The sequence below is a fragment of the Zosterops lateralis genome, assembly GCF_965231275.1.
Source record: "Zosterops lateralis genome assembly, chromosome: 17".
Taxonomy (NCBI): domain Eukaryota; kingdom Metazoa; phylum Chordata; class Aves; order Passeriformes; family Zosteropidae; genus Zosterops; species Zosterops lateralis.
Window position 1 is genome coordinate 10005047 of NC_139777.1, and position 25956 is coordinate 10031002.

The 25956-nt window shown below is 62.5% G+C and overlaps 4 protein-coding genes across 7 annotated transcripts; 2 read left to right on the forward strand and 2 right to left on the reverse strand.

Moving 5' to 3' along the window:
• Positions 1–3787, reverse strand: SLC35E4 (solute carrier family 35 member E4; the record flags this gene model as incomplete). Its single annotated transcript, XM_083874294.1, has 2 exons — positions 1–1868; positions 3202–3787. 2 exons carry the CDS (start codon positions 3785–3787, stop codon positions 1441–1443), a joined length of 1014 nt encoding a protein of 337 aa, XP_083730420.1. The 3' UTR covers positions 1–1440.
• A 474-nt stretch (positions 3788–4261) lies between these two features.
• TCN2 (transcobalamin 2) lies at positions 4262–7529 on the reverse strand. The gene is made up of 10 exons (XM_083873572.1): positions 7365–7529; positions 6672–6861; positions 6557–6598; positions 6343–6476; positions 6092–6250; positions 5840–6015; positions 5382–5556; positions 5106–5298; positions 4827–4948; positions 4262–4730 (listed from the first exon to the last, which is right to left on the reverse strand). Exons 1-10 carry the CDS (start codon positions 7423–7425, stop codon positions 4669–4671), a joined length of 1314 nt encoding a protein of 437 aa, XP_083729698.1. The 5' UTR covers positions 7426–7529; the 3' UTR covers positions 4262–4668.
• Positions 7530–8797: 1268 nt separating this feature from the next.
• Positions 8798–16047, forward strand: PES1 (pescadillo ribosomal biogenesis factor 1). 2 transcript variants are annotated; one of them, XM_083873632.1, is made up of 15 exons: positions 8798–8847; positions 9250–9329; positions 9957–10110; positions 10184–10293; positions 11239–11410; positions 11593–11682; positions 12869–12985; positions 13124–13201; positions 13559–13648; positions 13805–13935; positions 14068–14193; positions 14288–14493; positions 14573–14733; positions 15109–15276; positions 15576–16047. In XM_083873632.1, the coding sequence occupies exons 1-15, from the start codon at positions 8824–8826 to the stop codon at positions 15660–15662; spliced, it is 1794 nt and encodes a 597-aa protein (XP_083729758.1). In that variant the 5' UTR covers positions 8798–8823; the 3' UTR covers positions 15663–16047. The 2 variants fall into 2 exon arrangements, with proteins under 2 accessions (XP_083729758.1, XP_083729759.1); XM_083873633.1 differs by having other exon boundaries at positions 14288–14472; positions 14558–14733.
• Positions 16048–18323: 2276 nt separating this feature from the next.
• On the forward strand, positions 18324–25334 carry GAL3ST1 (galactose-3-O-sulfotransferase 1). 3 transcript variants are annotated; one of them, XM_083874258.1, is made up of 3 exons: positions 18324–18379; positions 21844–21977; positions 23154–25334. In XM_083874258.1, the coding sequence occupies exons 2-3, from the start codon at positions 21853–21855 to the stop codon at positions 24301–24303; spliced, it is 1275 nt and encodes a 424-aa protein (XP_083730384.1). In that variant the 5' UTR covers positions 18324–18379; positions 21844–21852; the 3' UTR covers positions 24304–25334. The 3 variants fall into 3 exon arrangements, with proteins under 3 accessions (XP_083730384.1, XP_083730385.1, XP_083730386.1); XM_083874259.1 differs by lacking the exon at positions 18324–18379 and adding an exon at positions 18895–18997; XM_083874260.1 differs by lacking the exon at positions 18324–18379 and adding an exon at positions 20440–20525.
• The last annotated feature ends 622 nt before the right edge of the window (positions 25335–25956 follow it).

Genomic DNA, 25956 nt, shown 5'->3' on the forward strand with positions numbered 1-25956 from the left:
TGGAGTACAACAAAAATAGAGCTTTATTTCAGGACAAGTGCAATCGGAGCTGGGTCCTTCAGCCCCAGCGTGGAGATACAAATGTGGCAACAGCCACCACAGACCCCAGCAGCGGTGCCAGGCACACACACTGGGTTGTCCCTTTGCCATGGTGAGCATGTGCTGTGTCACAGCCCAGCACTGTCCTGTGTCACAGCCCACCACTGTCCCGGAGCAATGGCAGCTGGTCCAGGCTGCTCCGTCCCCTTGGCTGGGCTCTCACCATCTCTGCCACGGATGCCAGTCTGCAGCGAGCTGGGAGGGGTGGGGACAGCTGTGGGGGCTCAGGGGCGTGGTGGGGACAAAGACAACACTGGCAGCACCACCGGCAACCCTGTGGGATTGTCACGACACGGTGGGGATGGGGACAGGAGAGGGGACACACACCCGCCCTGTCCTGGGCATTCAGTTCAGCCACAAGAACCAGGGGCCACTCCAGCCAGCAGAGCTCAGTAGTGACACACACATACACCCCACACAAACACACACACACACACACACATCTGTTTTCCCAGGTGACTCAGCAGCTGGATGCATGGAGCTGTATATCTAGAGCCATGTATCCAGAGCCACGTCCCTGGGCGTGCCCAGCCCGTGTGTGCACACAGAGAAACGTGCAGAGCCAGTGCACACACAGGTACCTGCTCACCTGCACAGACCCCTGTGCACAGCAGTACCTGCCAGCAGCACACACCTGCACACACACACAGACCTGTGCACGCCCAACCTGTGCACACCAGCATACATGTACCACACAGACACTCACCTATGTACAGTCTGTACCAATGCACATGTGCCCACAAGCACAAGACCTGCTTGCACACAGAGCCTGTGCACACCAACACATGCATACAGATCTGTGCACACCAATGTGTGCAGGGTCATCAACACACGCACGTCCCACAGAGCCATGCTCACACTTGCAGAGCCTGTGCACACCCACAAGCACAGAGCTGTGCACAGACCCACTCACACCTAAGAGTGTGCAATTCAACACAATGTGCTCACAGCTGTGCACACAACATTTGTGTGCACACCAGCACACATGTACACTGTGCAAAGCAGGACATGTACACTCACATCTGGGCACACCAGAAAACACAGGTGCACGCAGCCATGCACACGTGTGCACTCAGCACCTGTGTGTGCAGACAGAGTTGTGCACATTGGCACACACATGCAGAGGCACACACAGGCACAGCATGTGTGGACTCACACACACTGGCACACGCGTGCACAGTCACAGACACTGGCACACACATGTAGAGTCACACTGGCACATACAGGCACAGCATGTGTGGATTCACACACGCTGGCACACACGTGCAGAGTCACACACTGGCACACACGTGCACAGCACTCCCCCCAGAGCCCTCCTGGCCCCGATCCCCCCGTGGGTCCCTACTCGTGGCGCGGGTGCCGCTGCAGCCCTCGCAGGCCCCAGCAGGCGGCCAGGAGCCGGGGCTGGTGGTACAGCACCATCCCGGCCAGCGTCAGCGCCACGCCGGCGTAGCCCAGCGCGCCCAGCTGCGTCCCGAACAGCAGCCACGACAGCAGCAGGTTGCCCACCACGGTGAGGCTGCCCAGGAGGTGCAGCGTGAGCGCCGAGGTGAGGGACAGGAGGCAGGAGGTGGCCAGGTTGTAGAGGACGGAGCCCAGGCAGCTGAGCAGGATGCAGCCCCAGAGCGCGGCGTCAGGGCGAAGGACGCTCTGCCATGAGGGGCCCAGCTCCAGCGCCACAGCCGCCCCAAACAGCAGCACAAAGCTGGGCAGGGACGTCAGGCCGAGCAGGGTCAGAGCATCCAGACGGTCCTCCTGCAGCAGCACACCTGGGGGGACAGGGGACAGTCAGTGGGACATCCCACAGGAACACCCACCCACCGCAGGGACACCCAGCACCCACAGGAGACACCCACCAACACGAGACCAAGCAGTAAAGAAATCCTAAATGTCACTGGGAAAGGGAAAATGGGGGGGGGCAGTTCCTTCCATGGGCTGGGGGTGACCTGGTTTGGCAGGAGGGTCCCAGTTTAGAGGTTTCCTGTTTTGGATGTGTCTCTGTTCAGAAGTCCTTTATTTCTGGGATTCCTTGTTTTAGGGGTGCCCTGGTTCAGGGGGTGTCACACTCTGGGGATGCTCTGATTCAGAGTGTCTGCTTTCAAGGGTGCCACAGGGAGGGTTGGACAGGGCAGCTTTCCCAGCCCATTTTGGAGCATTTGTCCCCAAGTTCCCCCCTCCAAGTCATCCGAGGACAGTGGGGACAGGAGGCACAGCAGGGCTGGCTGCCAGACACAGACATGCCCCTACCCTCCCCAGGGCCACTGTCCATGACCCACCAGGGGTGGAAAGATGACAGGGCAGTGGCACAATGACCAGTGGTGTCCCTTGTGGGGCCACAGCAACCCAGTGCAGCCATGGAGACCTTGGGGTGGGCACAGGGCCCTGTGCCAAAGCCTGTCCCCACGGTGCCCCGAGCACAGGCTCCAGAGGAAACACTCCCTTCCCAGCCAAAAACATTCCAGCTGACTCCTCGCTGCCATCTGCCAAGGACACCATGGCCTGGGTGGCACCGTGGCCACTCGAGTCCCCAGGAATGGGGGACTCGCAGAGAGTCCAGCAGCCCACAGGGGTGGGACAGGCTGGGTGACCCTGTGCCAACCTAGGGCACTTCCACCCCCATGGCCCAAGGACACCACACTAATGACACTAATGCTGTCATTACTGACAAACTAAAGTCACGTCATCTCAGGGCCACGAGCACAACACAGCCCGGAGAGGAGCAAGGGTGGCTCTGGGGTGGCACCAGAAACAGAGTGGGCAAGGGGTGGCACTGGGGCTGGAGTGATACAAGAGTGGCACCAGGGCCAAGAGGGACAGCAGGTGGCACCGGGGCTGGGGTGAAAACGGTTGTGTGGTGCCACTGTGACCAGGGTGGGCAGGGAGCGTCAACAGCAAAAAGGTGGCAGCGGGGTGGCACCAGTGATAGGGTGGGGTGGCATTGGGGCTGGAGTGACACCAGGCTGAGCAGCGGGTGGCAGGGCGAGCAGGGAGAAGCCCCAGCACCGGGGTGGCACCAAGGTGACACCAGCGCTCCTGAGCCCCAGGGGCCGTGCCAGGGGCGGGCGGACATGCAGGACAGGGACAGGGACAGGTGGCACTTACTCTGCTGGATGGACTTGAGGGCGCGGAGCACGGTGGCGGCCAGGAGGAAGCCGCAGCCGGGCTGGGAGAAGCAGAGCCCGCCGGCGATGCTGCAGGCGGCCCCGGCACACACCGGCCCCATGGCCCAGCACTGCAGCGGGTGCGGCCGCCGGCCCCCCAGCGCCCCCAGCACCAGCGTCACCAGCGGCGTGGTGGTGGCCACAGCCTGGGCCACGTCCAGCTGCACGTAGCTCAGGCCCAGGTTGCCCAGGGCCACGCTGGTGCAGAAGGTGAGGCTGAGCAGGTAGATCCTGGCGCGGGGCCGGGGCCCCGGTGCCCGCGCCCAGCCCAGGGGGTAGCCCACGGCCGCGCCGGACAGCATGTGCAGCGCCGAGAGCAGCAGCGGGTAGCGGAACCCGTGCGCCGCGAAGATCCACTTGTTGAGGCCGGCCATGGTGGTGCCGGTGCCCAGCCAGGCCAGCACGCTGAGGGTCAGCGGCAGCGCCGGCCCCGGCGGCCGCCCGCCCTCCGCCTGCCCCGGGTCGGGCTTCCAGGGCCGCGGGGCGCCCGCCGCGCCCCCATCGCCCCGCCGCGACCGCGGGCACATGGGCGCCGGCCCCGCCGCCTCCGGCCGCCCCTCGCCGCTCTGCCCCGTCCTCCCGAGAGCCCCGCGATGGGCGGCCGCGCTGTCCCCGCTCGCTGCGGCGGCGTTCCCGGGCCGGGGGGCGCTGCTGGCGGGGCTCAGCGCCGGGCTGGCGGTGCCATGTGCCGAAGCGGCGGCGGGGCCGGGGCAAAGTTTGGTGATGGCGGGAGCGGAGGGCGGGCGCTCCTCCCGCGCGTCACTGCCGGGCGGGCGGGGCGCGGCGGCCGCGGGCACCGGGGGGGGGGGGGGGGGGGTCACACCCAGCGCTGCCGCCGCCCGCCGCCCCCGGCCCGCGTCACTTGCGGTGGCTCCCTGGTCACAGCGGGGCCGCCGCCAAGCCCCGCCCGGCCCCCGGCGCCATCGCCCCCAAACCGCCGCCGCCCCGGTGATTTTGAGCGCTGGATTAAACTCTCGGGGGAATCACGCAGATTTGGGCACAGCCGGGGGTCCCCCTCGGGCGCCGCGGTCCCCGAGCCCTGGGACAGTGGGGGCTCAGTGCCCCCCAGAGGGTTCCAGAGGAGGAGGATCCCAGCTGGCACCTTGCTGAGGATGAACAGCCCTGACTCGGGCTCCCCAAATCTTTGGCGATCCCAAAAATGCTCTGGACACCCCAAAAACGGCTGCTCCCAACGGCCGCCTGCCCCATTCCCGAGTGGGACCAGGGCTGGAGGAGCTGCTGGTTTGGGTGCTCCCATCCCACTGCACCCGCAGGACACAGGGCATCGTGTGTGTCCCCTCCTCCTGCCCCTGGCAGATTTGGGGTGCTGGCCCATGGAAAGGAGGAGGCAGGAGTCGGCAGATCCTGTGCCCACAGCGGGGGTTTCATTGCCATCATCCCCCACCCTCTACCACTCGCTGAGGCGCAGGATGAGCATCTCCTCATCCCGGGGTCTGTAGTCAGCAATACCTGTGGAGAGAGGGACAAGGGTTTGGGCTGAGACAGCAGCCATGGGGCTGTGGGGGACCCCTGCCACCTCCCCAGGGATGCCCACCCACCACTCACCCATCTGCAGGGAGATGTTGGGTGCGGTCAGGAGCTGCCAGTAGTTCCGCTTGTCCTGCCGGGCCTCCAGCCCCAGCACCTCCTTCAGGAAGGGGCCCTGGAGGGTGTCCTGGGTGTGGAAGCTGGGGGTTGGGACAGTGGGGTCAGGGGGTGAGGGTCCGACCTCGGCACTGCTGGCTCTGGTGCAGAGCTGCTCCCAAGGGAGCTGTGTGCTGGGAACTGGAGCGAGCCCAGCACAGGTGAGGGACACATGGCCACCACAGCGTGACCCCCACACACCTGAAGTCACGGGGTTCCAGCACAGCAGCCGCCTGGAGCACATCCAGGAGGGAGGCGGCGGCGGGCACGGGCACGTGGCGGTCATAGAGCTTGAGGTCATAGCACCAGGGCAGGGGACACTCCACCACCAGCTGCACCGTCTTGCTCCCTGGCACCTCAGCCAGGGCCTCCATGTCCAGGGGTGTCAGTGTGTCTGCAAGAAGCCACCACAGCACCGGTGACACCCAGCCATCCCTGTGGGGACACCAGCACTGACCCTTGGCCCCTGGCTCCTACCTGGCTCCTCCTGGCAGTGCATGGAGGCGATGTCCAAGTAGGAGCGGCCGTGCAGCACCGGCAGCACCTGGGCCATGGTGGCGGCGGTGCTGAAGGCTTCCAGGTTCTCCAGCAGTGCAGCCATGGCCTGGCCAAACGCTGGCTCTGTCTGGCACATGCCTGTGGCCAGGAACACCTGGGACAGGGAGCAATGGAGTGATGGGAAGAGGAAGGAGGGTTGGGTACCTGGGCACTGCACTGCTGAGCATCACCTGCCCCGGGGCAGCTGTCCCTGCCTGGGCAGCCACATCTGCACCTGCACCCCACAACTGCATGTGCACCCCACATCTGCACCCACAGCCTACAATTACACCTGCACCCTACATCTGCCCCCACATCTGCACCCCACACCTGCAGCCCTTCTTGCCCCCATGCCCATTCCCAGTGCCAGCCCACACGTCCCCTCAGGTGACACCCACCTGTAGGGCCCAGGGGGTGCTGTAGATGTTGCCGATGAGGCCGTCGGGGCCCTGGGCCTTGGCCATGCTCCTGCCGGCCCCGTGTGCAGCCTCCCGGAGCTCGGCCGCCAGCTCTTTCCCCACCAACCTCCTCCGCTCCAGGCAGGTGAAGGCCAGTGCCACCACGGCCTCGGTGTCTGCAGGGACACTCCGGTGTCACCCCAGAGTCACACACCCGCCGGGGTGCCACCGCCCGTGCCCACGGGCCCTTACCCACGGCGTTGCCACCGTGCCCGAGCCTTCCGTGGTGCTGTGCCGTGAGGAGCCGGCGGATCACCTCCTCCCGCACCCGCTTGTGGTGCGCACACAGCGCCAGCACGCCCAGCCCGTACTGGTAGTGATTGCTGAGGGGGCGGCCGTGCCGCCGGGAGCCTGGGGACAAGGCGCGGGGTCACCAGGGACAGCCGGTGCCTCACGGCTGGACACGTGGGTGCCAGGTGGGCACCTGGCAGGGACACTCTCACCTGTCCAGTCCTCCTCCAGGTAGTACTTGAGCCATGTCACCAGCGAGCGATGGGGGCTGTGCGTGGGACAGGCGGCCCGCAGCCCCAGCAGGTACAGCGCCAGCCGCCCCGTCTGCGGGGGCTCCGCCGCGCTCCTGCAAGGCACCGGTCACCTCCCAGGACACCGCCCGAGGTGTCACCTGCCCCGAGGGGACCCCGGGACAGCCACACCTACATGCTGCGCTCAGCGTCCCACCGGCCGCGGTCCTGCAGGCTCCTGCGGGGACAGGGCGTCAGCCTGGGGCACAGGGGCGGCCCCCAAGGCCCCTGGGGGACCCCCGGGCACCCACCTGCCGTAGGGGTGCTGGAAGGCGTCCTGCAGGCGCTCCAGGTAGCGCCGCTCCAGGCGCGGGTGGTGCTCACGGGCCAGGCGCAGGGCCAGGTACACGGCGGGGTCGGGCTCCCGGGCGGGGGCCCCCGCCAGCCCCAGCAGCCGCGCACTCAGCGCCCGCACGGCGCCCGCAGAGCCCTCCGGGGGCTCTGCCCCGGCCCGGAGAGGCAGCGCAGGTCAGCGGGCACCGAGACCCTCCCCAGGCACGGCCCTGCGGCTCCACAGCCCCCCAAGGCTGTGTGGGACCCCCAGCACCCACCCCCTCCATGCACCCCACACCCTCCGCGTCCCCCCAGATCCCATAACCTCCGGATTTCCCACCAAAAAGAGGAAGAAACAAAGAGATGTGACATGGAGCAGGAGCACAGAGAACCCGAGGGGGTGGCAGGGGGCTGGGGTGACAGCCCTGTCCCCAGGGACCCGTGGGGGGGGTGGGCACGGGCTGGCTCCGGGCAGGGGAAGGGGCTGCAGGGGTTGGGTTGTGGAGAGCTCAGCCCCAGAGTTTGTCCCCGAGGGCTGCTACGAGTCGCCGTCCGAGGGTCTGGAGATGGGGCTCATCGCCCCCAGCCCCGCTCCTCGGGGACCCCCCGAGCTCAGGGCGAGCCCCCGGCCCGGGGATCCGGGCGGGTCTGGGGGCCGGGCCCGCACTCACCGCAGCACCGGGCGGGCAGGACCGCGGGCAGCAGCAGCAGCAGGACGAGCGGCAGCCCCATGCTGGAGCGGGACAGGGGGACACGGGGGTGACACGGCTCGGCACAGCCCGGCCGGACCGCCGGCAGCGGCAGGATGAACCGGGCCGGGCCGGGACAGCCGGGGAAGGTGTGGCGAGAGGCCGTTTCCGCACGCCGGGGCCGAGTCAGCACAAACGGGGCAGAACTTTGGCTGAGGCGCGGCCGAGGGGAACGGGGACAGGGGAACGGGGACAGCCCGGCCAGCCCGGGACACCGTGCCCGGGGCAGCCTGACCCGAGGTGCCGCTGCCCGGGTCAACACCGGCGGTCACAGCCCGAAAATAGCCCAGGGTGAAAGCGGCCAAATCCGGCCCCCTTGGAAACGAGAACTCCCGCGCTCGCCTCGAGCCAGGATTTAATTGAGAAAACGGAGATTGATCGGCCCCGCCCGGGAGCCGAAGGACAGGCGGGGAGGGAGCACGAACCCCAAAAAATAAATCCCTAAACCCGGGGGGAGAGCAGTCCTGAGCCCCAAGAGGTAAAGCCCTCCCTGCCGGGGGGACGTGGAGTCCTGAGATACAAAAGCGAACCCGCCGAGCTCAGGAGGGGATCCCGGGGCACCGGTCCCGCCAGCCTGGGGACACCCGAGCACGGGAGGCGGGCCTGGGGACGCTCCTGCCACGGAGACCCCCCAGTGCCTGTGCTCCCCAAACACACGCCCCGCTGTGGCCCCAAGGGCCGGGCACCCCCAGGCCGGGGCCGGCGGTAGGTGCTGCAGCACCAGGGACCACGGGAGGGCAGCGGGACCCGCAGGCCCGGGCAGGGACCCACGGCCGCCGCCCCGGTGTGTGACCGGCACCAGCCCCGTACCAGGCCCCGGCCCGCCCCTCCTGCCTCGGTATATCCCGGCATGCCCCGCGCGGCCCCGTCAGGGTGCATCCCGGCGTGCTCCGCGCCAACCCTGCCTCGGTATATCCCGGCATGCCTCACGCCCCACCTGCCTCGGTATATCCCGGCATGCCTCACGCCCCACCTGCCTCGGTATATCCCGGCATGCCGTGCGCAGCCCCACCCCTGCACATCCCGGCATGCCCCGCGCTACCAGGCCGCGCTATACGCTGAGCTCCTGCCCCGTTATATCCCGGCATGCCCTACGCGGCACCGCAGTATCCCAGTGTGCTCTGCGTCTCAGGACCCCTCATGCCCGGGCTTTGGGCTGTCCGTGGCGCGCCTGACCGAGCTCCTTCTGCCGCCTAACCCAGCCCGGCCGCCCGCGCCCGCCGCTCGTTCTTCCCGCTCTGTTCCCGGTGTCCGCGCTGCCCTCCTGCCCAGCGCGGGGCCGCTCCGGTGTGCGCAGGCCCGGCCGCGGGCACAGGCGGGGCGCGGGCAGCGCGGGGTCCTGCGTTACGCGGGCGCACGTGGTGGCGGCGGCGGCGGGGCCATGGGTGGGCTGGAGAAGAAGAAGGTACCGAGCCCTTCCCGACCCCTCCTTTCCTCCGCTGTGACGCTCCCGGGGCCTGTGCCGCCGCCCAGTGCCTTCCCGTGCCGTTCCTCCCTCCCTTCCTCCTCCTCCGTGCCCTCCGGTGTCGGTCCGTGGCTGCTCCCCCCGCTTCGGTGCCGGTGACGCCACTCCGGCCGTGTCGTGTCCCTGCAGCCCTCCCTGGTAGCGGTGCTCGCCCCCTCCACCGGTGCCCGATTCCGCTCCTGCCCCCCGCGCTGGCCCTGCCTGGTGCCCTCTTCCAGCCCCCCGTCCCCCTGTTCCCGTTTCTCCTCCCTCTTCACTCCTGGGAGTCCCGGTGGCCTTGGGGCGGTTGCGGGGGTCCCTCAGCACCCCTGAGCTTCCCCCAACGCCGCCGTCTCTCCCCAGTACGAGCGCGGAGCCGCCACCAACTACATCACCCGGAACCGGGCGCGGAAGAAACTGCAGCTGAGCCTGCCCGACTTCAGGTGCGTCCGGACCCCCTGAGACCCCCCACACCCTGAACTCGCATCCCTCCACACTCCAGTCCCTTTGAACTGCCTCGGGTTCCCCGTTCCCACCCAGGAGAGCAATGGGAGATGGACCCGGTGGTCAGTGCCGATGGGGAGGCCCCGGGACCCCTCCCCCGGGATTGCCGGTGCCCCTAAACTTGTCCCCTGGAACTCCCGGGCACCCCTGAACTCCCCCCAGGACAGCCTAAACCCCCCAGCCCTGCTCCGGATCCCCAGGATCCCCTCATAGGACCCCTGAACTGCCCTCAGACTCCCCAGTCCTCCTGCCTCCCCCAAGGCGCCCCATAACCCCTGAGCTCTGCCCATCCAGACCCCACTGGTCTCACTCCTCAGCCCCCTGGGAGAGCAAAGGGACTGAGGGCTGTGCTGGCTCTGTGGGGTGGCCGTGGGACACCCGGAACTCCTCTCCAAAGGGGTGGCCCTTGGGGCGGGCCTTTCCCTCAGGATAATGGAACAGTGTCCTGTGTGTCCTGGGTTTCTGGCTGCCAAGTTTGAGATTCCCCCTCCAAAGGAAGGCCTGGGGTGTCCCAGGGGACACGGGGTGCCGTGGCCCCCCTGTCCCAGCCCTGTCCCTGTCCCCAGGCGCCTCTGCATCCTCAAGGGGATTTACCCCCACGAGCCCAAGCACAAGAAGAAGGTGAACAAGGGCTCCACCGCCCCCAGGACCTTCTACCTGCTCAAGGACATCAAATTTCTGCTCCATGAGCCCATTGTCAACAAATTCCGGGAGTACAAGGTGATTGTCCCCCCCGAGGGGCCCTGGGGCTCGTCTTGTGCCACAGAGTCCCCATGTGCCCCTGTCCCCCCAGGTGTTTGTCCGGAAGCTGCGGAAGGCATACGGGAAGAGTGAGTGGGGCACTGTAGAGCGGCTCAAGGACAACAAACCCACCTACAAACTCGACCATATCGTCAAGGAGAGGTGAGGCAGCCCTAGCAGAGCCACCTGGAGCATCCACCTCTGGAGTCCCAGCACAGGAAGGACCTGGAGCTGCTGGAGAGAGTCCAGAGGAGTCCACAGAAATGCTCCAAGGGCTGGAGCCAGGCTGGGAGAGCTGGGGGTGCTCACCTGGAGAACAGAAGGCTCCAGGAACACCTCAGAGCCCCTTCCAGTGCCTAAAGGGGCTCCAGGAGAGCTGGAGAGGGACTGAGGACAAGGGGTGGAGGGACAGGACACAGGGAATGGCTTCCCACTGCCAGAGGGCAGGGATGGATGGGATATTGGGCAGGAATTGTTCCCTGGGAGGGTGGGCAGGCCCTGGCACAGGGTGCCCAGAGCAGCTGTGGCTGCCCCTGGATCCCTGGCAGTGTCCAAGGCCAGGTTGGACACTGGGGCTTGGAGCAGCCTGGGACAGTGGAAGATGACTCTACCCGTGGAATGAGATGATCTTTAATGTCCCTGCCAACCCCAACTGTCCTGGGATTCTCTGATCTTTCACCACATCCATCCCTCTCTGAGAATCTACCTTGTGTAATTTCTGGAGTTACTAATGGAATTTTGTGGTTTTGGGCTGGAGAAGAAGAAATGAGAGAGCGGGGAATGCCTCCTGGGAGCTTTAGATTACACAGGGAAATCCCCTGCTCTCCATGTGGAGTGTTTTTCTTGGAGGACTGGTGAAGGGTTAATGTTGCCAAGGCTTTGGTGAATTTGGTGACAGTAAGGAGGGGACACAGGAGGGAGGAAACCCCATAATCCTTGTGGGTCCTTTCCTAAATCAGGATATTCTGTCATTTTCTGACCAGCTCTGCTGGGATGTGCAGGTGGATGCTCCACAGTTCCCATTCTTTTCCCACTCGGGGTCTCCCCCAGCCCCTTTTGCAGGGCTCTGGGGCTGGGTGTGACCCCCCTTGTCCCCCCTGGGCACAGGTACCCCACGTTCATTGATGCCCTGCGGGACCTGGACGATGCCCTGTCCATGTGCTTCCTGTTCTCCACCTTCCCCCGCACGGGCAAGTGCCACGTCCAGACCATCCAGCTGTGCCGGCGCCTGGCTGTGGAATTCCAGAACTATGTCATCGCCTCCCGCTCCCTGCGCAAGGTGGGAGCTGCCCAGGGCCTGGGACCCCCCTGGGGGCTGGGTTGGGGCACTGGGATGTCACATCACAGATCCCACTGGGATCTGGCACTCCAGGAGGAATCTCCTGCCAAGGGAGGGAGGGGGTGACAGTGACAGGGACACAGCAGCCTTCCTCCCACTGAGCCTTTGCTCTGTCCTGCCAGGTGTTCCTCTCCATCAAGGGCATCTACTACCAGGCAGAGGTGCTGGGGCAGCCCATCACCTGGATCACCCCCTACACCTTCTCCCACGATGTGAGTACCTGGGAAGAGCCTGGGGGATCACCAGGGAGGGGATGAGGGACATTCCATGGCTGATGAGGCTGTGCCCAGCCTGTGGTGAGACCTGCTGCAGAGGCACATGGAGACAGAGTCCTCTGTCACCTCAGGATTCCCCGAGGCTGCCTGTACCAGTCTCTGCTGTTCCTCGTGTCCTCAATTATTAATGTGCTCCTTTATCAGCTATAAAAGATTAACCTACGGGAACAAAGCTTATGGATTGGAAGAAAGGGATGAGTCAGATCCTGCAGCCTCCCCCAGGGGATTCTGCTGTGTCTCCCAGGCAGCAGGGCAAGGAAAGGTCCCCATTGTGCTGGGACAGCTTCCTCTGAGCCTTGGCAGGAGCTCACAGGCACAGCAGGGTCTTCTCCATTCACTCCTGAGACTTCCAGGGCTGGGCATGGTTGCGTTGAGGATTTGTGGTTTTGTGGTTCTGAATCACAGAATCCTGGAATGTTTTCATTTGGAAGGGACCTTAAAGCCCATCCCATTCCACCCCTGCCATGGGCAGGGATACTTTTGACTGGACTAGGTGGCTCCAAGCCCCATCCAACCTGGCCTTGAACGCTTCAGATAGGGGACAGCCACAGCTTCTCTTGGAAAACCATTCCAGGGCTTCATCACCCTCACAGGGAGGAATTCCTTCCCAATATCCCATCTAGCCCTGCTCTCCAGCAGGGCGAAGCCATTGCCACTTTCCTCATCCTGCTCTTGTCCAGCTCTGCCATACCCTGCACTCTTCACCTTGAAGAGTTGGGAGTCCCTGGCCCAAACCCCGAGGTCCCCATCCATGATGGGATGAAGTGTTCCATGTATCCAGGCATGGAGGGGTGGCAGCAGGACCCTGGGGGAAGCCTGCAGAGTTCTCCCTGCCCAGGGTCTGGTGGTGGCTGTGACATCTCTGTGACTGGGGCATCTTTAGGTGGGATTTCAGGGAAAGGCTCTTCCCCCAGAGGGTGCTGGCACTGCCCAGGCTCCCCAGGGAATGGGCACGGCCCCCAGGCTGCCAGAGCTCCAGGAGCCTTTGGACAGCAACTGCCCAGGGTGGGATTGTTGGGGGGTCTGTGCAGGGCCAGGAGCTGGGCTGGATGATCCCCGTGGGTCCCTTCCTAAATGGGGATATTGTGTGATCTCTGTGTCCCCCCATGCCATGTGCTGGCAGCACCCCACAGACGTGGATTACCGGGTCATGGCCACCTTCACCGAGTTCTACACCACCCTCCTGGGCTTCGTCAACTTCCGCCTCTACCAGTCCCTGAACCTGCTGTACCCCCCCAAGGTGAGGCCACCAGCCCGGGGTCACCGTGTCCCACCCTGCCGTGGTGGCAGCCCAGATTGGCGGGAGGGAGGGTGGAAATGGGGGATTTTTGGGATATCTGTTTTTGGCAGATGCCTCCACACCCCTTTTCCTCCCCAGATCGACAGCCAGGCTGAGGATGAGCTGAAGCCTGCAGAGGGCAAGGAATACGCCATGGATTCAGAGAGTTACCTGGAGGTGAGGGACACTGTTGGCACTGTGGCCCATGGGGACACTGTGTGGCTTTCATGTCCTGCCCCCAGCCCTCCTGGTGTGGCACCGAAGGACAGAGCCAACTCCCTGTAGAGTGGAGTGGGCTGATCCCAAACTCCCTGTTCCTGTAGGGCAGAGCTGGGCTTGGCCTTGGGCACCAGCAGCCTTCCCCTGCATGGCCAGGGACCTCCCAGAGTCCCATGCTGGGAATAGTGTCTGGAGGGGGCTGAGTTCTGTCCAGGCCCTGTCTCTTCTGGACTCTTGCTCTGAGAAATCCCCTTCCCACATGAGGCTGCCCCTTTTCCCATCCCCTGGATGTGACTCCATGTCCTCTCCCTGCAGAGGCTGTCAGCTCTGAGTGCCAGCTTGGCCCGGGCAGTGGCTCCAGCCCATGAGGATGAGGTGGAGATGGATGAATTCCCAGTGGAGGGGGTAAGACTGTGGTGGGGGGCTCATCCCTGGCCTTGGAGGATCCTGTCCTGTGCCCAGGCAGGCAGTTTGGGGACAGCTCCTGAGAACCCTCTTTGCCAAGGGGAGCTTGGCCGGGGCTGTATGAGGGGAGGAGGCTGAGGGCTTTGCTCTGAGCAGGAGACAGCAGAGCTGATGGACGCCAAGAAGAAGGAGCAGGAGGCTCTGGAGAAGCACAAGAAGCTTTTTGAGGGGCTGCGCTTCTTCCTCAACAGGGAGGTGCCCCGGGAGCCGCTGGCCTTCGTCATCCGGTGCGTGATGGGCAGGGGACCCTCGGCAGCCCTGGCCTCCCCATCTGGCAGGACTTTTGGGGCCAGCCTGATGTCCTGGGGGTGGGGTGACCCCCAGGGTCCTGCCTGACTCCTTGCTGGCGTGGCCCACAGGTGCTTTGGTGGCCAGGTGTCCTGGGACAAGTCCCTGTGCATCGGTGCCACCTACGACGCTACCGACCCGTCCATCACCCACCACATCATTGACCGGCCCCGCGTGGACAAGCAGGTGGTTGGCAGGTGGGTGAGGCAGGGGGAACCTCCCTGGAACAGCCATCCCAGAGCTGTCCCATGGCCTGCAAAGCCTGAGGTGGGACCCCTGTGCCTCACCCAGGTACTACCTGCAGCCCCAGTGGGTTTTTGACTCTGTGAATGCCAAGCTGTGCCTGCCCGTGGCCGATTATTTCCCCGGGCTCCTGCTGCCCCCGCACCTCTCGCCCTTCGTGATGGAGAAGGAGGGTGACTACGTCCCTCCTGAGAAGCTGAAGCTGCTGGCACTGCAGAGGGGAGAGAATCCAGGTGCTGGGAGCCCTCAGAAGAGTTTGGGAGCTGGGCTGTGCCTGCTCCTGAGCATCCCAAGGGTAATGGTGGTGTCTCCTTGTAGATGAAGAGAGTGAAGAGGAGGAGGAAGAAGAAGAGGAAGAGGAAGGTGACAATGACAAAGAAGAGGAGGAAGAAGAAGATGAGTCTGAAAAAGAAGAGGAGATGAAATTACAGAAGATGGAAGAGCAGAAGATGGGAGAGCAGAAGACAGAAGAGCAGAAGTCTCAGACCAATAAGGTGGGAGCCCAAGGAGACAGCTCTGGTGTCACTGTCCCTGCTGAGGGGTGTCCCTGTCCTGGGACCACTGGGATACTCAAACAGTAATGGAGTGGTTTGGGTTGGGAGGGGCCTTAAAGCTCATCTTGTTCCACACTCTGCCATGGGCAGGGACACCTCTCACTGTCCCAGGTTGCTCCAAGACCAGACTGGAACAGTTCCAGGGGTGCTGCTGGCCCTCCATCAATGAGCTGCAGCTCCCATCCCTGTCAGGGCCTGCCACAGGTCCAGAGGGAGCTGTGGCTCTCCCTGGCCCGCAGTGAAAGGGCTGGAAATGCCAATCCCTGTGGAAGGAGAGTGGGTTCCCAGTATCCTGAGCTCCCTGGCTCCCCACAGGTGCTTCCTGTGAAGGTGACAGCGGGGAAGGTGCGGGTGGAGGACAAGCAGCGCCTGGAGCAGGAGCAGCAGAGTGAAGAGAAGCGTTTGGCCATCATGATGATGAAGAAGAGGGAGAAGTACCTCTACAAGAAGATCATGTTTGGGAAGAAGCGCAAAATCCGCGAGGTACGGAGACTGGGCCCCTCACCTACACCCTGGGACGGGCTCTTCCCAAACCCACTTGCTTCTTCCACACCTCCCTGTCCCTGGTGAAGGTGTTGAGGTCCTTCCCAGTGTCCCCAGGCTGCCCCATGGTGGGGCAGAGCTCCCTGTGCCCCCTTGGGGCCATGTGGCTGCTCCCCGTATCCCACCCCTGATCCTGGTGCTGTGGGGTCCATCCTCCACGTGCACCAGGAGCTTTGGTGGGACTGGGCGGTTGCAGCCCCTGTCCTGCTCTGACTGAGGTCTCGGGGGTCTCTCCCCAGGCCAACAAACTGGCTGAGAAGAGGAAAGCCCACGACGCAGCCCTCAAGGAGCAGAAGAAGAAAAGCAAGAAGGCGCGACAAGTGTGACGGGACCGGGGGCTCCCGGAGTTTTTTCCACTGTTGCTTTCAGGTGGAAAACCCTTGGCTTTGCTCCTGGGACAGAAAGTCTGTATTTGAAACTTTTCCCATCTGTAAATACACCTGCTGCTCTGCCTTTGCCCTGGTCCCCTCTGTGGAATTGGTGTTACAAGGACTGTCCTCTCCGTGCTGGTGCCACCTCTGCGTGAGGAAGAGGAGGCCAAGGAGAGCTCTGGGATTGTTCTGTGTGAATTTGCACAGCCCTGGGTGTGCTCCTGGCTCCCAGGAGCTCCCTGGGCCAGAGGAGTGCAGAGCCTGGAGCTGTTTCCCAGTATCCACACAGAAAACCATATTCCCATGTATTTTTATTGTTAATTAAAGAAGGTAATACTTTCCTGGTGGTGTTTGTTGTCTGCCCTTTCTGCCTGGACATGGGGGAGGCACTTCAGGGGGTGATGTGGGTGGATATGGAGATCCATGGCTGATGCCAGGGTTGCTGATCGTGCTGGATCTGTTCTGGCATCAGCAGTTACCCATCAATCCTGGGTTTCCCCCCAAAACACCTTGGAGACACCACAGCTGGGGACAAGGTGTCTCATGGGATTTATGAGCAAACCTTTACCCCCAAATGTGGTGAAGGCTCTGTCTCACTCTGAGGAATTTTTGGAGGACACCTGTGGCACTGCTGTAGGGACACGGAGGATCCAGGGAGCGACAGTCCCTGGAAGGGAGTGAGCTCAGACAGGGAACAGCTGGGAACGCCCAACTCAAAGGACCTTCAGATTTAGTTTCTTTTCCTAGATATTTTTTCCCTTTTTTTTTTTTTTTTTTCAATTAAGTGCTTTTTTCATTTTACCCTTTCCATTCTCCCCTTTTGTGTTCCATTTTTTCAGTTTTTTTTTCTTTTCTGTTTTTCCTTTTTTCCTTTTCTTCACTTTATTTTTATTTCTTTTTATTTCTTGTTTCCTTTTTTAAAAATTTTTCCCTTTCACTCATTCCCCCCTTTTTTTCCCTCCCATTTTTATTTTCCTCCTTCCCCCTCTTTGTTTTCTTTTTTCCGCTTCAGAGGGTTGAAAGGCTTTTCCTTTTATGCTTTTCCCCTCGCTTTCCCTTTCCTCTCTCCTGAGAGGAGCAGGACTGACCCCTGGGGCACTCCTGAGGCCGGGGCTCCCCTCAGAGCAGGAGACCCCCAACGCGGCCTCAGCCCCAGGACCCGCCGGTTTCCAACCACCTTCAGCTCCCACCCAGCAACCCCCAGCTACCAAAAAACCCGGCTCACTTTGAGCAAACCCCGGTTCCAAACAAACCCCAGCTCCAGGCCTCGCTCCCAAGCCGGGCCCGGGGCCTGGGCCAGGCCGGTGCTGGTGGCCACAGCCCCTCCGGCCCAGGAAGGCCCATGAGGGCCGAGCATGTCTGGCCACGTGTGATCCCTCGGTGTTACCACCCTCTCGGCTCCTCACCAGCCACTCAGGACCCACAGCTTTCAGTGAGTGCTGCTTTGTAGCCCCAAATCGGGTGGGGATGAGGTGGTGGAGCCCTCCTGGTTACCCCTCTCCCCGTGGGATGTGGGACATGGGGTGTTGTGGCTTCCCGGCTCGGTCACATCCAGCATTCCATGGTTGAACTGCCACATACCGGCCACTGCAGCTTTCTTCTGGCTGGGAATCCTTCACAAGCCATTCCCCAAAAAACAAACATGGAAACACTCTGCAACGCATTCCACAAAAAAAAAAAAAAAAAAAAAAAAAAAAAAAAAAAAAAAAAAAAAAAAAGGGAAACCTGGAAAACCTTTTTAATCCATCCCTCCCCAAAATGTGGGGGGAACCTGGAGTCCCTTATACCTGGAATCCCTTATGACCCACCCCCAAAAAGGGGGAAATGTGGAATCCTTTTGTGACCCAAAATAGAGGGAGAAACCTGGAATTAGGAGAGGTGCCCTGCAGAGAAGGGGCGGGACAGCTCCTTGCCTCCTCCCACACCACCAATTCCACAGCAAATCCTGTGACTGTGGTCACTTGTCTTCCCCCTCCTCTTGCGATGATGATGATGATGAAGATGATGAAGAAAACTGAGCTTTTCTGGCTTTTCCTCATCCCAGAGGGTTGTACAGGTTACCCTTGGTGTGGGAGCTGGTCCTGATGAGGTCAGGCAAGATGGGACAGCCTCCAGGAATGGGGCAAGAAGTGCCAGCTCACTGCAAGGTGATGCTCATAAATCATGTAGGGGCAAGCTCTGAACCCCAAACACCTCCAAAAGGGATGGTGAGTCACAGGCATGGCCAAGGTGGTCACCCCCTGCTTGGGGACCCAAGGCCGACCCTTTAGTGACAGAGACCCAGATCTGGAGGCAGCAGGAAGAGGCAAGGCTGGATCCAGGAGCACAAGAGCCCCTTTTTCACCCCGCCACATGCCGGGTGATGGACCAGCGACAGGGCTGAGCCCTCCTGGCATGGCCAGGGCACCCCCTGGACACTCAGTCACCTGGCAGGACTAGAGGAGGGTGGAAAGGCTGGTGGCATCATGGTTACTCCACAGTTGTCACACCAATGTTGGAGATGCCAGAATATTACTGTCATCAGGGCCATAAATCCATGGAAACATAGTGGGAGGGAGGAAGGAGGGCGGGGAGGCTGCAGGAGAATGAAGAGGAGCTGATGATGCGTGACCAGGGTGCCCCAGGGAGCCGGCGGCTGGGACGGGGTGCGGGAGCCAGCTCCCCACGCTCAGGTGAGCTCCGGCTGAGGAGGTGACAGCCAGGCCACCAGCTGTCCCCTGGGACAAAGAGGAGGACGGTGGCTGGCGAGAGGTGGGTGCCACCGCCCGGGGCCCGCCGTCGTCACCCGGGGCTGTGGGGCCAAGGCGGGCGGGTGGCGGGGAGCCGAGGGGCCGGCAGTGGGGCCCGCGGGGACAATGTCCCCGTTGAGGCCGCGGTCACAGATGGAGACAAACGTCCCCGTTGTTCCCGGCGCGGGCTGAATGGCTCCTCTGTGCCCGGGCAGCGAGTGAGCGGGGGCCGGGTGGCTCGGGGCGGCCGCAGGCACCCAGGGCCGGCCCCGGGGAGCCGGGCAGTGCCCGGCCGCAGCCCCGCGCCCCTCCGCCAGCCGCTCCCACTCCTGTCCCCTTCCCCCTTCCCAGGGCCGCCATCCCCGTGATGCCATAAACACCGCGGTGCAGTGGGGAGGCTTTGGAAAAGCCGGCACTTGCGGGGAGCTGCCCGGGAAGAGCTTATTCCATGTCGGAGCAGCATCGGCACCCTCGCCCCTTGCCGCCCGCTCCCCTGGCAGCCCGGTCAGCGCAGGAGAGCAGAGGCACGGCCCAGCGCCAGCGGTGCAGGCAGAGGAAAAGGTGATGGATGCCGGGGGTGGAGGGGTCGACATGCCTGGGGGAGGTGGCGGGGTGCTTGGAGGGTGGCAGGATGGAAAGGGGGCAGCTGGATGCTTGTTGGGTAGCTTGGGAGGCAGTGGGATGCTACAGGAGACAGCAGGATGATAAGGAGGTAGTGGGATGCTTGAGGGGGTGTTGAGATACCTATGGTGTGTTGGGATGCTGGGGGGGCAGTGGGATGGAAACAGCTCTATGAGGAGAATTCTGTACACATGGAGCACAGAGGGGAGGGAAGCACCACACCTGTGTGGGATGGGGCCTGTGGAAAACAGTGTGTCCATGGGTTTGTGGGATCAGGAGCAAGCAGGTGCATGTGCCTTGTGTATGGCAGTGGCTTGGCCGTAAAAAACTTAAACCTGTAGGGAAAACCCAAAAGCAGAGTCTGGGATGCCTGCAGGGAGATAGATGGGGAGCTGCTGGGGGACATGGAGATGAGGAGCTGCTGGGGGACATGGAGATGAGGAGCTGCTGGGGGACATGGAGGTGGGGAGCTGCTGGGGGACATGGAGGTGGGGCTGCAGAGCTGCGTGGCCCACGAGTAACTCTGGAGGAGATGGTGGGTGCAGCCCGGCTGGGCATCTCAGCCGCCTGGCGCCGCGGCAGCTCCTACCCGTGGGAGCCCCAGGAGAGCACCCAGCACACCGCGGTTCTCCTAACAAGCTATTAATAATTAAGCTGCTCACTGAAGGCAAAGTCAATAGAGTATTTGGCTGGGAAGTGTTTGCCAGAACCACCCCAGGGAGGCAGGCAGGGTGGAGTGAGGCATCCCCTTGGCATCCCAGAGCTCCACAATGGGGTGCCGTGTGGTCCTGAGAGCCTGGTAGGGTCCCATAGGGATCTATCAGGATCCACTGGGACCCATCTGGACTCACTGGGATCCATTGGGGCTTATCAGAGGGGCCCATGGTGCCGTGTCAGTCACTCCAGTGGAGTTGGTGCCAGCTCCGCTCTCACCTGGCAGCACCCACAAAAGTGGGTGTCTCCCCAGCCCTGTCCAGTGGCTTTTCCAGGTGGTGCCAGGTGGTGACTGTGATGGAATCACAGCACCGTGTAAAACCGAACTCCTGCTGCTCCGGGCATATGGAGCCCTCTGGCATTCAAACCCACACGGTGGTTTTGGGATATGGTCCGAGCCACCTGCTCCCCCCGCGGTGACACCGTGCACCCCCACATCCACATGGAAACCACTCGGGAGGAGGTTGGATGCACCAGCCCTGCCTGATCCAGCGGTCCCGGCTCCAGGGGAAGTGAGGGGGGACTTGGATGAGCTTTTCGGGTGCCTCGGGTGCCCCTCTCCCAGCTCCCCCCCTGTCCGCGGCGCTGTGCCCAGCGCCCGGCCGCAGCCCGGGGCTCCGGTTGCATTTTCCATTCATTATTCATCGAGCTGGAAATCTCGGCAGCACGAGGCGATCCGAGCCGGGGGGGCCGGAGCGGGGGAGCAGCGGCATCTCCGGGCGCCGGTAACCGCGGCGGACCGCCGGCCCTGGGGGTGAGCCGGGAACCGGGGGGCTCTGCCCGGGGGCTCGGGGGGCGGGATGTGCCGGGCTGCGATCCACGGCTCATCGCAGCGGGATTTCATCCCGCCGGAATATCCGCGGGAGGTCTGAGGTGCTGAGGGGGTGATGCGAGGCGGGGTGGGGTACCGGGGTTTTTATTCTGGGGGTGTTATTCAGTGGGAGCGCAGCCAGCCTTGGCCAAAAGATTCCGGAGGATGCGGAGCAGCGGGAGCAGCGGGAGCTGGGGCGGGCAGGTGATGCTGCTCCCGCCGCTAAATGGGGGTGCGGGGCCGGGGGGCTCAGCCCCAGCTCGGGGGGGCTGCCGGGCGGGGAGCTCTGCTGTGGAGGGCTGCGGTCACGGTGCCGTGTCCCCGTGTCCCCGTGTCCCGTGTCCTGCCGCAGGGGACGGCCCTGCTGCAATGCGGTGTCACAGTGAGGGTGACCCTCGCGTCCCGGGAGGAGGGAGGGGACAGGGATGGGGGGAGCGCTGGGGACAGCGGGAACAAGGGCGCTGTGAGCTTTTGTCTGTGTGTGTGTGTGCACCTGTGTGTGTGCGTGAGAACAGGACTGATGTGTGTGCACATTTTGTACGTGTTTGTGTCTGTATGAACATGCATTAATGTGTGCGTGTCCTGGTGCACACACGAGCACGCGAGGGGATGGGGATGTCTGTGTGTGCCCCTATGTGTGCCCTGTGTGACTGTGTGTGTTTGGGGGTGCCGTCCTGCCTGCACCCCTGTGTCCCCAGTTCCGTGTCCCTCACCCTGGGCCAGCCCGAGCTGCCGTGGCCAGAGTGTCCCCCGAGCCCCCCAGTGCTGCTGTCAGGGCCGGAGAGGCAGCACTGGGAGAGTATTGCAGCACCCAAACATCCCGAGCTGCTGCAGCTCCTGCTCCGGCCTGCAGAATTCCTGGGAAAATGGATCGCAGCGCCCTCAGGGAGCTCCTACCGGTGCTGGTGGTGTCCCTGTGGAGAACGGCCTCTCTGTCCCTCAGCTGCCCTCTCAGCCCCTGGGCTGTGCATGGCCCAGCTCCCCCTTCCCCCAGTCCCACCCTGCGGCCTCTCCCACCGGGCCTGGGAGTCACCCTGGGAGTCACTCGGTTTTCCCAGGGCGGGCAAAGCTTGGCTGGGCGGGCAGAGCTGCTGGGCCTGGGCCACGGATCTGCTGTGCCCATGGCTGGGTCATGCCAGGCGCCAGCGAGATGCTTGCCTGGGAATTGCCATGCCCATGGAATGTCCACGTGCCTCCTTTGAGCCACACACCCCCCAGTCCCCGTGTCCCTGGCACCAACGTCTCTCCTCTCTGGCTGCAGGTGACCAGGATGCTGTGGCATGGGAAGCCCTGGAGGTCCATGTGCAAGGGGCTGGTCCTGGGGACCCTCCTGACCAGCTTCATGTTGCTGCTCTACTCCTACGCCGTCCCCCCACTGCAAGTCAGCGTCACTGAGTGAGTCTGGGGTCCCCACGTGTTCCCTCTGCAGCTCGGCCTCCCTGTTCCACACCAGGAACCTCCAGCTGGAGGTGGGGGACATGGAGATGGCCCTGGGGCTTTCCAGGCCCTGGTGGCTTCACACCAAGATGTCCCCTTCCTGCTGGAGGCTGCACCCTGTCCCATAGCCAGGGGGGAAGTGGCCCCCAACCCCCTGCAGGGCTGGGGACACACCCTGGCACTCACCACCCCTGGGTGGATAGGGGAAGAGAAAGGAGGAGAGGAGAGGGAGAGGGAGAGGGAGAGGGAGAGAGGGAGAAAGGGAGAGAGGGAGAGGGAGAGAGAGAGAGAGAGAGAGAGAAAGAAGTCCGGGTCTTGGGTTCTTTCACTGCTAGAGCTCCACAGTGCTCAGCTCCCAGCTGTGACAGGTGTGCTGTTGGATGGGATTCTTATTAAGGATCCATTTGGCAAGTTCATTACAGGTGTCCAAAGTCACTCGACTCTGTGGGCTCTGCTCACTGTCCCAGGTACCTCAAATAATGTTTTGTGTGTCTTCACATGCTCCTCCAGAGCCCATGAACTCATCTGTGGGACCAGGCTCTGGAATTATTTCCCTTGCTGGATCCTTCATGGATCCCACAAGGTATTGAGAGCTCCCAGACCTCCACAGATCCCATGAGAGGTTTGTGGCTCCTGTAAGGGGTTGAGAGCTCCCAGACCTCCTCCATGGATCCCATGACAAGTTCATGACTCCTATAAGGGGTTGAGAGACCCCTGACCTCCTCCATGGATCCTACAAGGGGTTGAGAGCTCCCAAGACTCCTACAAGGGGTTGAGAGCTCCCAGGCCTTCTCCATAGATGGTACAAAGGGTTGAGAGCTCTCATACCCCATAAGAATGTTATCTGTGGAGTTGTGGCCACGGAGAGCTCCCCTTAATGCACTTCCTGGCATCACCTCCACCAGAACCACCATGGCCATGCCCATGGAGACCCCCTGCTCTATTTCCATTTCCAGCACCTATTCCCATTTCCAGAACCCATTCCCAGGTCAGCATATATTCCGAAGGTTCAGCACCTATTCCCAGGTCCAGAACCCATCCCCAGATCCAGCTCCTCCAGCACAGAATATCCCCTAAGCCTTCAAAGTGACAATGCCACTCTCACCATGGTGCTCCACCTCTTCTGTCACCCAGGATCCCCGTGCCCTTCTCCTGCTCCTCCCACCTGTCCCCCGTCCAGGCTCCGTCCCCGTCCAACGGCACAGGCAGCGCCTCGGGCTGGAGCTGCCGGCCCAAGCTCAATGTCATGTTCATGAAGACCCACAAAACAGCCAGCAGCACCATCCTCAACATCCTCTTCCGCTTTGGGGAGAAGCATCGCCTGAAATTCGCCTTCCCCAACGGCCGCAACGACTTCTACTACCCGTCCTTCTTCGAGCGCAGCCAGGTGCAGCACTACCGCCCCGGGGTGTGCTTCAACATCATCTGCAACCACATGCGCTTCCACTACGAGGAGGTGCGCCAGCTCCTGCCGCCCGACACCACCTTCGTCACCGTGCTGCGGGACCCCGCCTACCTCTTCGAGTCCTCCTTCCACTACTTCGGGCCCATCATCCCCCTCACCTGGAAGATCACGGGGGAGGATAAGCTGGACGAGTTCCTCCGGGACCCCCAGCACTACTATGACCCCAATGGGTTCAACGCTCACTACCTCCAAAACCTCCTGTTCTTTGACTTGGGCTACGACAGCAGCATGGACGCCGACAGCCCGCTGGTGGAGGAGCACATCCAGGAGATCGACCGCCGCTTCCACCTCGTCATGTTGCTCGAGTACTTTGATGAGTCGCTGGTGCTGCTCAAGGACCTGCTGTGTTGGCAGCTGGAGGACATCCTCTACTTCAAGCTCAACGCCCGCAAGGGCTCCACTGTATCCCGGTTGACCCCTGAGCTGTACGAGCAGGCGACCGCCTGGAACCTCATCGACGCCAAGCTCTACCGCTACTTCAATGCCACCTTTTGGCGCAAGGTGGAGGCCTACGGCAGGGAGAGGATGGCCAGGGACGTGGCCGAGCTGCAGAGGGAGAACGAGAAGATGTCCAGCATCTGCATTGACGGGGGACACGCCGTGGATGCCAGCGCCATCCAGGAGTCCTCCATGCAGCCCTGGCAGCCCCTGGGGGAGAAGACCATCCTGGGCTACAACTTGAAGAAGAAGATCAGCAAGAAGCACCAGAAGCTGTGCCGCAAGATGCTGACGCCCGAAATACAGTACCTGACCGACCTAGGGGCCAACCTCTGGATCACCAAGCTGTGGAGCTACGTGCGGGACTTCCTCAAGTGGTAGGGGCTGGCAGGTGCTCCGCTTCTCTGGGGAAGAACCAGGTGCTTTTGTTTTTGTTACTCATGGTTCTCTTGGTTTGGAACTGGCTGGAGGCTCTGGAGCCTGGGAACTTTTGGGGGGCATCCTCTGTCTTCCTTGCAGAGCCCCAACTTGGGCAGGAGAGTGGAGACTCTGCCTCCATCACCGGGGTCAAGGACTGGGGACTCAGGGGTGGTGTTTTCCTGCAGGATCCACTTCCTCCTTCCCCATGGAAAAGCTGGAGGAGGGATTTATGAAGGATGTGGGCTCGTCACAGCGGGAGCAGGACATCCATCACTAGATTGCTGGGTGCAGGCAGGGATGTGCTGGGACAGCAGTGGTAGAGGGTCTCCCTTGGCCAGGGTGGGCAGAGATGCCCACAGGGAACCCAACTCTCCTCAAATCTCCTCAAATCACCCCACTGAGCCCTGTTTTTGGGGTGTGGGAATGTTAGAACCTGCTCCACTGCCTCAGCTCATGGGTGTGATGAGTGGAGCATGTTCTCAGCCTGCCCACAGCCATCACTCCATGCCAGGCTGTGACCCAGAGCCATCTGGAGCCAATTGGAGATTGGAAAACCCACCCCAAAAGCCTCAGCCTTTATCAACAGGTCCCCGTGGCAAAGGGCACCCTCTCCCTGCACCCCATCATCCCAGTTAGAGGGCCCCGTGGCCCTGGTCCCCACAGGGGACATCCCAAAAGGCCATCAGGGTCTGGTGACAACTGGCATGGGGAGGAGATGGGAGTGGGTGCAGTGGGACTGTCCCCGTGATGCCATCCTGGGCACGGTGGGGCTGCTGAGGGCAGGGGCCATCCCCAGTCCCCACCCCGCCTTGGGGACAAACCTCGTGCGTCCCAGCTGGGCTGGATGACACCGGTGACACCGTGTCCCACTGAGAGTAGCCTTGGCTGGGCACAGAGGTGGCACCTGTGGCTGAGCCACCCCCCCCCCCCCCAGCAAAGGCACCCCCTTGTCTCCCCACCTGTGTTCAGCTCCTTCTGTAAAGAGCAGAAATAAAAAACTATTTACTTTTGTAATATAATTTTATATTTGGTAGTTTTTTGATATAAGGATCATCCAGCTGGTCTCCAGCCATCTCCTACTTCTCCAGGATGGGATGGATGGGGTGAGGATGTTCTTACAGCCACCATGGGATTCTCAGCCAGTCCCTGCTCCTGGCACAACAGTCCCCATCAGTCCTGAGGGTGGGGGGCTCGTGTCCCCCAGGCAGTGCTGAGGAATGAGACCTTCAGTGCAAGTGGGGTGCCTGGGTCTGTTCCCAGTGTCCCTGCTGGGTGCTGGGGGACATCCCCATGGTGTTGCGAATGCCCCCAGGAAGGTCCACTGGCTTCATTGGGACACCAGAGCCGTGGGACCAGCCATCACTGGTGACACAAACCACTTGTGCCACCACATTCCAGCTCTGCTGCTGATGGGGGGACACCCCATTTCAGGGGTGGCAATGAGACTTGCACTGGGACTTCTCCACGCTCCCTGTCCCTCTGCACCCAGGCCACCAGCTCAGCCCACTCAGAGGAGGCCTGTGGTGGGGTGTTGGGGCTGTGATGGGGACACCTGAGACAGGCAGGACCCAGGGACACAAGCACTTCACCAGGTCTCTGTCCTGGCTGTGACCA

Coding starts and splice junctions, on each gene's coding strand:
- TCN2 (XM_083873572.1), bottom strand. CDS start 7,425: ATGGGGCTGCCGCTCGTCCTGCTGCTGCTGCTGCCCGCGGTCCTGCCC. Junction 6,016..6,091: donor GCACGGTGGCAACGCCGTGG/GTAAGGGCCCGT, acceptor GTGTCCCTGCAG/ACACCGAGGCCGTGGTGGCA. Junction 5,557..5,839: donor GCACCCCCTGGGCCCTACAG/GTGGGTGTCACC, acceptor TCCCTGTCCCAG/GTGTTCCTGGCCACAGGCAT.
- PES1 (XM_083873632.1), top strand. CDS start 8,824: ATGGGTGGGCTGGAGAAGAAGAAG. Junction 13,936..14,067: donor CCGCTGGCCTTCGTCATCCG/GTGCGTGATGGG, acceptor CGTGGCCCACAG/GTGCTTTGGTGGCCAGGTGT. Junction 14,734..15,108: donor AGAAGTCTCAGACCAATAAG/GTGGGAGCCCAA, acceptor GGCTCCCCACAG/GTGCTTCCTGTGAAGGTGAC.
- GAL3ST1 (XM_083874258.1), top strand. CDS start 21,853: ATGCTGTGGCATGGGAAGCCCTGGAGGTCCATGTGCAAGGGGCTGGTC. Junction 21,978..23,153: donor CTGCAAGTCAGCGTCACTGA/GTGAGTCTGGGG, acceptor TCTGTCACCCAG/GATCCCCGTGCCCTTCTCCT.